The 12,346-nt window shown below is 52.1% G+C and overlaps 1 protein-coding gene across 1 annotated transcript in view; it reads right to left on the bottom strand.

Annotated features, from left to right (window-relative positions):
* Positions 1-1,346: 1,346 nt before the first annotated feature.
* RPH3A (rabphilin 3A) overlaps positions 1,347-12,346 on the bottom strand; it is a 32,385-nt gene continuing 21,385 nt past the window's right edge. The window contains exons 8-20 of the mRNA XM_017814477.1: positions 11,378-11,538; positions 11,160-11,255; positions 10,958-11,005; positions 10,651-10,887; positions 9,602-9,681; positions 8,955-9,029; positions 7,717-7,826; positions 6,982-7,108; positions 6,500-6,556; positions 6,163-6,314; positions 5,083-5,164; positions 4,474-4,570; positions 1,347-4,117 (exon numbers count right to left, since the gene is read on the bottom strand). Of these exons, the coding sequence (XP_017669966.1) occupies positions 3,987-4,117; positions 4,474-4,570; positions 5,083-5,164; positions 6,163-6,314; positions 6,500-6,556; positions 6,982-7,108; positions 7,717-7,826; positions 8,955-9,029; positions 9,602-9,681; positions 10,651-10,887; positions 10,958-11,005; positions 11,160-11,255; positions 11,378-11,538 (1,453 nt within the window). The 3' untranslated portion in view covers positions 1,347-3,986. The remainder of the gene's footprint in view (positions 4,118-4,473; positions 4,571-5,082; positions 5,165-6,162; positions 6,315-6,499; positions 6,557-6,981; positions 7,109-7,716; positions 7,827-8,954; positions 9,030-9,601; positions 9,682-10,650; positions 10,888-10,957; positions 11,006-11,159; positions 11,256-11,377; positions 11,539-12,346) is intronic.

Raw genomic sequence — 12,346 nt, 5'->3', positions numbered from 1 at the left:
TATTACCATAAAATCCCTATTTCTCTATTTGGAAGCCTTTCCCATTCAGGACTTCACAACCAACCACAGGTGGTGCTCTGTCACCTGCAGTGGAACACAGCACAGGGAATATGGGGGATGATCATCCCAGTCTTCAGCTGGAGTTGGGTGGCCTCTCTAGTGGGACCTCTTGGGTGGGATTTCTTGGCTGAGAGCTCTTGGATGAGACCTGTCTGCTGGGAGTTTTTGGATAGGACCTCTCGCCTGAGACCTCTTGGATGGGACCTCCTTGCTGGGAGTTCTTGAATGGAACCTCTCAACTTGAACCTCTTGGCTGGGACTTCACCACTGGGACCTCTCCACTGGGATCTCTTCTCTGGCTACGTTCTGGGCAGCAGCAGAGAGGAAAAATCAGTGGGAAGAAGGCTGAAAAAAAGCTCATGAAAGGAATTTAAAGCTCAACTTTAAGGCTGATAGACTTCCCTGGGAATACCCCTTCAAGAGGACAAAGGCCCAAGTCGTCCCTGCCACCAGAGCTCTGGAAGAGAACAAGCTTTAGCAGCCGTACAAGGGAGGGGTGAGGTTGGCCCCGAAGTTCTCAACATGCCTGGAAATAGCGGGATATTCTTCTGGCATCTCCTTCCCACTCCATCTTTGGAGCTCCAGTGACATCTGCTGCTGTCTCTGGGCATCGCCACCAGCCCGGCCACCCGCCACCCCCCCGGCTCGGCCTCACACTCCCCTTCTGGGCCACACGGAGGGTGCTACGTCACCAACCCAGGGCTGGGGCATCACCCTGTGGAGCTGCATCCCAAGGGGCTTCCCCCGGCCCAGCGTCCCCATCCCTGGAAACTGAGCTTAAAAATGCCCACGTAAAAACTGAAAATGGAGGAAATCATTGTTTAGGTTGTGCAGGTCCTGGTGGGGTGTTCTCCTGCAGTGGAGCAACAGGAGCTGCAGCCAGAGGAGGGAAAGGCTCATGCTCTTCAAACTGGGGAGGTTGGTTTCTCATGGGATGGGTTTGATCGCAGAGGGAGCATCAGAAGGAAGCCACCACCACCACAGACTTCATGGTCTTCCCCATGGCATTCATCCCCAGGAACAAAGTGGATGTGCACGAAGGATCGACCCCCACAACATCCCTAAGATTTAACCCAGACATTCCCAACACCATTCCTGCTACCCCTCAGGACCAGAGGAGCCAAACCAAGCTCTGCAGAATTGTGACCTCCTCCCTCGTAGAAGAACCTGCACCCACCATCCCAAACTCAATCCCATGTTCCACCACAAATTCCCACATATGAACCCAGGGGGTTCATATTCCCACAGGGAATGAAAGAAGCCAAAAAAACACATTTATTTTTTTCTTTTCCAATAGTCTCACTTTATTAGATACCACATCAAGAGAGAATGTTGTGCTGCATGCAGCGGAAGACTGGAGTATTTCTAGTTCCTGTGTAACATTTTCTTTTTCTCGTAATAGTTGTAAACTGATATTTTGCTGTAAAATCACTGCATGCGACTTTGAATGCAAACAGCAGTAGAAGAGGCTTTTATTTTTATTTTTTTTTGTTGTTGTTTTTCACCATTCCCAATCCAGATGTGCATGCTTTATTTACAACGAAAAGAAGTCATTCAGGGCAGAAATTACCATCAGAAAAACTGAGAAGAAGGTGGCAGAGACCAGGACCGTGGTTTGCACAATACTGAGGAGATTGGCAAGTTGCACTTGATTTTTGTGAGTGTAAAAAGATGATTTGAGTATCCTTTGTTCAAAGGGAAAGCAGGCTGGACAAAGAATGGCAATACAGGACAGGGTAATGGCAACCTTAATTGAGTTGTTCTGCACATACAAAGGAGGCTGGGCTGCTGCAGGGCTGGGGGACATTGAGAAATTCCTTAAATAATGTTTTTTAAAGGTAATTTTACCCCAGTTACCCATTTCCCCAGCATAGCTCTGGGCCCAACTGCTGCTCTGAGATGAGCAGGGAGGGATAGGGCAGCACAGAATAATTGATCCTGGAGTCCAACCATCCCACAGCTGAACCAGCCGGGCAGAGCAGTGAGATTTCAGCACAGGACAGAGAGGGAAACCATCCCAAAGAATAGGGTCGTTTCAGTCTGGGTTGTGGACAGTCTGGTTCAGAATCTCATTCTTACTGGCACAGAGTCAAGAACTCCATGAAAGAAGGGCAAAATTTTCAAGTATCCTCTTCCATTACACTCTCTGTGCCATAGGATGAGTCTGGGGTGATGGAAGAGGTCTCCCAGCTCAGGATGGACAAAGCAGAGGATGCACAGGGTGGTTTAGGTTGGTTTTCCCCAGCTGGTGGTCCAAGGATGGGGAGCATGAGGGCTGTGGGAGGCAACACAGACCTCCTTGGATGTGTAGACCCTGGGTTGGGCTGGGGCAGGGCTGCTCTGCAGCAGCAGCATCGCTCCACACACGGGGGTTTGCGTCACCCAGAGCTGGTGACGTTACTTGGCACAGAGCTACGGGGATGGTCACAGAGTGTCAACATTCAGAGGAAGTTCTGCTGGGGAAAAAAGACTATTTAAAGAAAATATCAAGAAAACAACTCATCCAACTCAAGGGAAAGAGCTGCCCAGGCCACAGGACAGCTCCCCAGCCGACTGCAGCAGCGGGTGCACGGGGAGTCATGGACTGAAAGGGTTGAGGTTTCATACAACATGCTCAGTGTGTAGCCCACTGACAATATATTCCATAGTGCTTATTGTGCTACTATCAACTATGCTTGAGGTTATCCAGAGCCAGCAAATGGTACCAAACCTGACCAGCATCAGTCTGAGAATGTCTCTGCTCTCCTGCTATCGAGGACAGATTGAACAGCTCCAGGAGATAACTAAAGCGCAGGCTGAAGACAGTGGTTCTTGTGCAGAATTGGAAAAAAAACAAAACAAAACCAAAACAACCAAAGTTTGGAAGACCTCTAAACGTCCCAGCTAATTTCAGTAGTTGTGGTGTTTTGAAGCAATTCAAAGCAATAATCCTTGCACACAGCTACTTGGTGAGAAGTGCCATCTCCCTCGGCTTCCCTCCTGAGCGTGGCACGGCAAACGCTCGGCAGCAGGAGGGGTGGTCTGAGGGGGCCCAGGGACTGCCCTCAGGGCTCAGTCACTACTCAGAGGTGAAGAGGAGGTAGTCACAACCTTGAAACACGGGTGGGCTCCTACAGCAACAGTGTGTGAATTCCTCAGGCAAAAGGAACCACATGAACCAACCCAAACCTGCCTCCCTGCGAGCACAGAGCTCCCTATTCCTCATAACTGTTATTGTGTTATTGGTGGATCTTCTCAGCAAAGGATGTGCCACAATATTGCTCAAGTGGACCAAACCAGAAGTAAAGCTCAAGCAGGACTCGCAGGATTACATCAGTGACACAGGCTTTGGCCTAATCATGACAACACAGACACCAGGAGACGGTGACGACCCACACCAAAGCCAAAGAGCTTTTTCATTATTGCAACTGAGGTATCGATATCACACAAGCAGAACAGGCCGATGCTCCAACACCAGCACTCCACACCCCAGTGCCTGACAGGAGCACAGCCAGACTGGTGGCTGCACATCCCACTGGGAGATACCAGAGCCACAAGCCAGTGGCAATGGGATGAGCCAGAGGAGCAGAGGCTGGAGGAACACAGAGCATCGGACACACAACGGGAACGCTATCACAGGGCATGTGAGACCAGCGAGAGAGAGGAACAGTCAGGAGGGAACTATTGCTTGACAAAATTACACACCAGGGGAACTCAACGACCTCCCTCCCAAAACAAAAAATAAACAGAGGAAGAGAATATGAAAGATCTGGGTTGGTTTTCAGGTGGAGGTGAGGACGGAGGATGCTCAGAGGAGGCAGAAGAGCATCGCTGCCCTGGGACCGGAGGCTGTAGCAAGGCATGACTGCGCTGGAAGACGGACATCAGAGATCTACAAGGGCTTGGCAGAGGATGGGCTGTTGGGGAGCGTGGGGCAGCAGCTCCCTTTAATCACTGGCAACGTGGTTCTCATTTTGGAGGGTGTGCCAGCGCTCAATCTTCTTGTCCTTGTTCTTCAAACATTCGTACCAGTGTTTCAAGCGCTCGCCCTTGGCCGTAATGCCGAGCTGGCAACCGCCTGGGAGACAGGGAGAGAGGAGACATGGCATTCAGAGGGGATGCTGATGTTACAGTAAATCCCTCCATAGGGACAGAACTCACATTTGCAACACTTTTTCCACCTCCTGGATCAAAAATCTCATGGAAACACTCCGACATGCTTTGCTTGCCCAGAAGGGCCCCCTGGGATGCAGGAGATGGGCAGCACAGCGGGTGCAGTGTATGTGGTAGTCTGATAGAAGCATCCCACCAGCTTCCATGGTCCCATCTGGGGTTTCTCACAGGGCAGGTGACCTACATACACCCCTCCCATACAGCAAACACTGTCTTGGGCACCAAAAAACACACCCCAGGGTGCAGAGACTTTCAGCTCACCAATGTAGTCATTGGATTTTCCAATGTCGTAATCCCAGACTGAAATGTCCAGTGACTTCTTGGCCAGATCACTGTGTTTTATGTCATAGAAGAACTCCTGCAGAAGGAGAAAAACACGTCACGTAAAGCATTCCAGGAAAACACTCCCCAAAACCTGCAGCTAAGGGATTGCACGTGTTCTCTGTACAGCCTGGATTCAAAATCCAGTGAGAGAAGAGTTAAAATTAATGAAGGGAAAATGCTCCTTCCCTGTAGCGCCTCTTCTCTCAGGATGACAGGAGCTGAGCTCACTCCCTGTACCTATGTGAGCCCTTTCCAGGTGTCCCATCAAAACAGAACCAGTGGTGGGACCCCAGGGCCACCCATACCACCCACACCCCCCAGCCAGGGAGACACAGAGTCAGCAGCACCAGCAGCAAGGAGGCTTCAGGGTGTATGTGCTGCCTGGCCCCGTGGCAAAGTCATTCCCAAAATACTGCTGGAAACAGAAGTGGGAAAGGAGCCTTAGCAAGGAATCAACCCTCAGAGAGTTTGTCTTCCACCTCCTCCACACAACACAGTAATTAGCTAAATTGATTTATTAATATAAAAAAATAGATCCATCCCTACCTCGTTAAACTCAGGATTCAACGTTTTCTTCTTAATCTGTGTCTTGTGCTTGGCCTTTTTTCCCATATCAGGTTTCAGCCAACTGGGGGTAACAGAAAACAGCTCAAAACTCAAGTGCAAGAACAGTGGGAGCTTATAAGCTTAAAAAGTGAGTTTCTGTGCTAGAAAAAAGGGCACTGACTATATTTATTTAAGGCCAGTCTCCCCATCTTCTAGAGGATGTGGGGAAAAATGTGGGGCTAGGGCTGTGCAGCCTGGATGGAGATCCAGGACTCAGTTGTTCTGAGTTTAAATAATTTAAATCTATGTTCAAAGTTGATTTTAAAATGCAAGTTCACCATCTTATGTTCGTGGAAATTGAAAATATAAAAAAAATAAAGAGAGACTGAGAAGGTAAACTGCTCAGTTCCACCTCAGCTATAAAGAGATGTGCAAAGTGTTCAACATGAGAGTTATTGAAGGAGTTTTAGGGAGAACAGAGGTTTTTTCTGAAGGCAAAGAGAAAACAGCAATGATAACCTCACCAGCAATGACTGCAGGGTCCTCACTGTGTCACAGTTTATGAGGTTGGAGTAAAAACAACTCCCACATTCCCAGGAGCCACCCAACCATCGGAGACAGAGATAGACAAGGTGATCCCTGGGCTCCCAGCTTCACCCAGCACGTGGGATTATGAGGCAGGAAGTGGGACATGGAGGGACATCAAGCCACCCCTGCCCTGCAGCCACAGTGGGTCAGAGATGGAGAGAAGGACCCCCTGTTCTCCCTGACATGAGGTCAAAGGTTGGACTCAACGGCCTTGGAGGTCTTTTCCAATGATTCACTGATTCTACATGAGGTGACCATTGGATCTGGGCATTTGGGGATCTACAGGGAGCGATGGAGCCAAGGGCTGGGTCAGTCTCAGCCACAGTGGGGGCACTGCCACCATGCACAGTTACTGCTGGCGGACAGCTCCTCCTGCACAGGGTCTGCAGTGGCTTTGGAAGGAATTCTCAGCCCACCAGCTGCTGCCTGAGGACAGCAGGTGGCTCCATGCCCACGGGTTACAACCCCAAGCCATCCCCAGGGCTCACTCACAGCTTCACGAAGGGGTCCGAGTACCCGTTGGCGTCCATGGCTGCCAAGTGCACGCAGCGCACGATGCCCACGATGAGCCCGCCCTGCTGGGTGCTGTACATGAGGGACACCAGGATCTTCCCACGCTCCTCCACGTCCCCACCACGATCTACCTGCGGGAGGAACACACCAGAGATGGGGACAGGGGGGCTGAGCCAGGAAAATGTCAGCGGCAGAGCAGATGAGACAGGGTGGACAGAAGGGAACCTCATTCTCCATGAGGGGTGGGAAAACAGGCTCACACACAAGAGACGGTGGGTGAAACATGCAGGGAGCGTGCTGTCCTCCAAGGACTTACCTCCTCTTCATACAGAGCCATCCCACGGGATGCACCGGTTGTTCCAGTACGTTTTGTCTTGGATGAGAAAGGGAAAAAGAGACTGCCATGAGTGACCACAGCTGAGATAGAGCTCTGGGGGCTCAGTCCAGCTCCTTTGCTGGGCTGAGGAATGTCCATCTGCTCCATCAACCTTCACCTCAGCAGATCCTACACTGGGGAGCAGAGCTCAGGGACAGGGCAATCTGCCCTCTCCTCCGCAGTGACAGTACCAACAGGAGAGGTCTCCAGAGTCACTTCCCCTGGATTCCCACCACACTCTTATCTCCTGGCCTGGATGTGTTGTATCAGACCAGACACAGGTGGGAATCCAGCTCCTGAAGGTGCCAGTGAAGTCAGGCACCTCCAGCTCCAACCTCAAACCCACCCCAACCTCCCTCACATGCCACTTGTTTGCAGCCCCAACACAAAGGGCAGCAGAAGGAAATCTCTCAGACACTCACTGGTATTACTCTCTCCAGGCAGATGTTGAAGTTCTTTTTCTGATTCGCTTTGAGTTTTTTCAAGGAAACTCGAGTTTCTCCAATAAACTCGTTGTGGCCAAATTTGTCTTCATCACACACTGAGATCCTGAAGGGAAGAGGTAAAGGTGGAACATCAGCCAGGCTGGAACAGCACCTCACTCTAGAGCTAAAGCCACCTCTGCAGGGGCACTGCTGGAGGGGTGGACTGAGCAAAGCCCCCCTAAAACCACCCTCCATCTATCTCTCCTCTGATAAGAGGAGGAATAAAATCAATCTTCTGGTTGGTCAAAAAAAAAAAAAAATCAACATTTTTAATATCTGCTATGTGATAGGGGAAGAGATCAACAGCGGAAAGGTGGAAATTTTCTGCAGGAAGGAAAACATCAAAAATTTTTAGAGATTATTTAAATAGACATCTTAATATTTTGCTGGGATATTGTTTGATCAGCACAGATACACAATATGCACATCTCCACACTGATAAGAATTATAGTGATGCCAATAATTTAATATTAAATTACAGGGCCAAAATGCTTTTTCTCCACTTAAAAGGACCATCCAAATCAGAAAGTTCATGGTGATTTTTAACCAAAACCTCTGTGTTTCCAGGTGCCCCGTCACCCCCTGTACTTTGCTGCCAGTGCTCTCTTCCATGTGAGGAGCCCCACAGTCCCCATCCCACCCCTCCATGGGATCCCAGGCTCCTCTGCTTGCCTGAGGGTTTTCCTCTGCATGTCCTCATCCGTGATGCCGTGGTACACCAGGGTCTCGTTCCACACGGGGTTGCGGGTGTTGCGCAGCGTCTTCGTCCTCAGCTTGTTTGACTGCAATGGCAAACAAACAAACCACGGCATAACTACCCCCCTGAACTCCCCCCACCGAAATCCCAGCTCCTGGCAGAGATGCTCCATCCCATCTGGCTCACGAGAGGTGGTTTGACTGGGTTGTGCTGGTGAGGCATCAACTCCAGGTGAGCATCACCAACCCAACAAGGTGGACCTTTACAGGAGCACCGGGGACTCGGTGACACGTGGTGGCCAGGGCAGCCTTCACTGCCTGGTTTTTGTCACTCCCTGGGATCTATTCCCTCAAGGACACTTGTACAAGGAAGAAGGTGCACCACGCAGGTTTTGGGGGTTCAAGTCACAGCCTTCATGGTCTAAAGGAGGTGGCAGATGGGGAATCGAGGAGCTCTGCCACTTGATCATGTGTCTTTCACAAACACATGTTAAACATTAAAAAAATTTAAAAAAAAAAATCAGCAAATGAGAGCAACAGAAATCAAAGCTATTCCCAAGATCACAACACCTTGATTTACTCTGCACAAGATCAGAAATCCCAGATGCTTAAAAGCAAACCTGTAAATATCAATCCAATGGCTTTATTTTCTGTTTTCCCCTTGTTTTATACTTAGTTACTCTGAGCAAAAATCTGCTGCAGGGAAAAAACTCTGCACCCCCTGAGCAAAGAGCCAGCACTGCTGGGCCAGTTCTGGTCATCCCTTCCTCCAAGGCTGCCCCACTAAGATCAGCTTAGCTGGGCTGGGGAGGGAGATTTCCAGGGATTTTCATGACGGAGCCAGAGTTTCCTCAACAGTTCTCTCCTCCCAGCTCTAACAAGAACATGTTGCAGCTTCAAAGCAAATGGGTAGTTCAAATTTTGGCAATAAATAGATTCTTGGTCAGATGTTTTGTGATGCATTAACAGTGTTGCCTCCTCTGGAGCATCCCTTCATCTCTGAGCAGATTCCTGCCTGCAGGATGAGCTGTTCCTTGGGTCTGGGAGAGCATCTGTGAACATCATCACTGTTCAGAGACACCCCCAGGGTAAAACAGCAGCAGTGAGCGAGAAATCAAGGGGGAAAATCTGATACAAGGAAGGGGCCTGAAGGGGCTCTGAGAAACCTCTGCTCCATCCCAGCCCAAAATGCACCAAACCAGGCAAAGCCTCACCTTGCTGGCTCCAGGCAGGAGGTGCAGCTTCACGTAGGGATCAGCCAGGCCGTTGGAGTCCATCGGTTTTAAGCCCTAAAAGATGATTAAGAGAACATGGCACATGAATCCTCCTTCAGCTGAGCCAGGGAAGAGAAGAAGCTGTCCATGAAGCAACTCAGCAAAGAGAAAACGTGTTCAGTGAACCAAGAGCCTCGTTCTCTGCCCCGAGCAGTCATGGGTGCCATAATGTGCTGAAACATCAGACTCACTCGAGGAAAAATCATAAAATTATAGAACCACAGGATGATTTGAGGTGAAAGACATCCCAAATATCACCAAGTTCCAACCCCCTGCCATGGGCAGGGACACGTTTCACCAGACTTGTCTGACCTGGCCTTGAACAGTTCCAGGCATGCAGCAGCCACAGCTTCTCTGGGAAGCCATCCCAGTGCCTCACCATCCTTACAGATTTCTTGGATCCACTCAAGGAAAAGCCCCCCAACTTTCCCCAGCCAGAAGCAGTTGTGCCAACAGGGTCAGGCTGAGTCTCCCAAGGGAGCAGCCTCTGTCAGGAGCCACATGGCTTCCATCTCATCACACCAAAGAAACTGGAAGCCAGATGGACTTAAATTGGGGACAAAATGGGAAAAAAGAGGAGCACTTACCTTGGCCTTGATGAGGGTGCAGTGCAGGGAGCTGTTCTCCTGGTCGTAGAGCAGGCTGAACTCCAGAGCTCCCAGCGTGGCTGACAGAGAGGGAGGAGGAATTGGAAATAGAATCTTGTTAAAACCCCAGCCAATAACTGCATTTAGTCAGCCCTGATTAGTAATAATTAGAAAGATTTGTGGGTCAAATGTAGAAGCTGTTTAACGCACACGAGACTGTGCTGGCACCGGCCAAACTGCCACAGATCCAACTGGACTCGGGAGCTCTGGTCAAAGCCTTACAGAGGAGGGACTGCCCAGGGAGGGCAGCCTGGGACTTTGGAGCTGGATTCAATATTCACCAGGCAGAGCAGGACTAACCCTACAAACCAGCTCAGGGACAGCATCTTCTCCCAAGGTTGAGAGTCAGTGCTTGGCCCCCAAAATGGGAGGAACCAACTCAGGCTTGTCTTCATGTGATCACCAGGAAAAAAAGACAGGGATGAAGAGAAGGCACAGAACCTCAGCTGGGTCCAGCTGCTCCTACCCGAGCACCTGCTCCTGGCCCCGAGCAGCTCTTCCCACACAGGAGGTTCTCCCACAGATGCTCACCCTCCCACAGCAAATTCCCTTTCTTTTAGGGGAGCAAATGGCTGAACACCAAGATCTCAGGGTGCAAAGGGATTGCAGCCACCAAGCCCTTCCTAAACAGGCCAGTGGTGTTTCTCAGAGCAAAGGATGCTCAGATGGAAAGAGGCAGACGCCTTAGGGACTCCAATATGGAAACAGGAAGGTGACGTAGGCTCAGAGCCTGAATCATCACATCAGAGCTCAGTGTTTGGTGCAAAACCAACTGAAGATCCCGTGGGCTGCACGAACTGCACTGAGCAGGGACAGCCTGCAAGACCCTGCCCCGATCACAGGGAAGTAGAGTTCCCCAAGGATTCTCCCAGCCGGAGACCCACCCACCACCTTACCATACGAGTCAGGCTCCCCCAGCGATCATCTCCTCAAACTCCCATGTTTCCCAAAGGACAGCTCCCTCCCTTCCATGCACCCTGGGTACGTACTGCCTTCATCAGAGTCATAGCTGTTGGCATCTTCCTCCTCCTCCTGGGGCTGCTGCTGCTGCTGCTGCTGCTGCCGCTGCGGGGCTGCGGATGCGGGTGTGGCGGCGGGGGGCTGCTGGAAGGCGGGGGGCTGCCAGGCCGGCCTCTCCTCCCTGGCAGGGGGTGCAGCGTAGCCCCCTCCTCGCTCCTCCCTGGCGGCAGCGCGGGCCGGCTCTGAGGGTCCCAGCGGTGGGCTCGCTGCGGGAGGGACCCCGTTAGCACCCCGTGGGCTCTGCCCCCCAGCCCCTCACAGACAGCTCGATCTTACCTTGTCTCTCCGGGAACCGCCCGCCCGCCCCGGGGCCCGGCCTCGCTGCTGCCGGCGGCGCTGGGGACAAACGCAGCATCACCAGGGAGTTCACTGGGAGGTGCTTCCAGCCCTCTCCCCGACCCCAGCACCGCAATTCCACAAACAAGGCATTGAGGTGTCCCCAGGGACTGTTCCTGGCTGCATCCCCATCACATCCTACCTGCGGGTGCTGCTGCCGGCGCGGGACCCGCAGCGGGTCCGGCAGTGGCTGGTGGGGGCGGCCGTGAGGCTTGAACGGAGTTGGTTCTCTTCACACCTGCAAAGAAGGGGCAGAATCAGCACAGACAACCCTTAGACAGCTGTCAGCCTTGTGCCCCCCAGCCCTCTCCTCCCAAGGGTGCAGAAGCAGGCACAGGGATGCAGGAGCACAGTTCTCACCAGGGCTCCTGCTGACCCCGCTCTCGGCACCGTAGTCCCGGCTCTCGGTGTCCCCACCGGTGTCCTCGCTGCCACACGGACCCGCCCGGCCCTCGGCCGGCCTGCGGCTCCCCCTGGGGGATGCCGTCGTGTCGCTGCCTGCGGGAGAGGGATAAAGGCAGCTGTGAGGCTGGAAAACCAACCTCCCACCCCTGGGTGAAGCCCAGTCTGGCTGTCAGCAAGAGGAGGAGAAAGAGGATGGGCACAGCCACTACAGCATCACCCCCAGAGTTTTGGCGACTGCAACAGGAGGGCTCTGCACCACCAAACCTTCATACAGCGGTCAGGAAAGCCCAAAGGACACACCAAACCATGGGAACACCAAGAGATGCAGGAATCCCATGGGAAAACAAGGCCAGAGGCATCCATCACCCAGTCCTCAGCACCCATCAAACCCCTAAGGCATCACAGTCCCCAGGACAGGGGGATCATATTTTCCTTTTGTTGATCATCTTCCGTTTATTAACAAGACAAGGGTGGCAGCTGCCTCTGCCTCTCACTTCCATCACCCAGCAGATAAATCCCAGCCACACGCTCCAGGGTGCCCAGAGCGCTCCGTGGTGACAAATTGCAACCCACAGATGTGATGGAAAAGGTCCCGGCGCTCACCTGGCTGGCACTGGAGATGCCAGGTATAAATCTTGGCTGTGACATAAATGGGATGTTTCTCCTTGGCTGGGCTCTCAGGGTCACCGGAGAAAGCGAAACGCAACAGATTGTAGGTGGGGGAGAGGAGGGAGGGAAGAACACCGGGATGCTGAAGAGCAGAGAGGAGTGGAAACCAGCATCCAGGCCCAGGAGCCCCGTGGTGCAGAAATAGCAGTGCAATAAATAAATTTCCAAGGGAGCTTTAGGAAAATCATGGGCACAACGTGAGCATGCTGAGCACCAGGAGGGACCTGCAGAGCTGGCAAAGCCTCCCGGACTTGC

Source organism: Lepidothrix coronata, unplaced genomic scaffold (genome assembly GCF_001604755.1).
Source record: "Lepidothrix coronata isolate B3197 unplaced genomic scaffold, Lepidothrix_coronata-1.0 Scaffold44, whole genome shotgun sequence".
Classification (NCBI taxonomy): Eukaryota; Metazoa; Chordata; class Aves; order Passeriformes; family Pipridae; genus Lepidothrix; species Lepidothrix coronata.
Note: the sequence above shows the minus strand (reverse complement) of the source record. Positions and strands in the feature narration are given on the sequence as shown.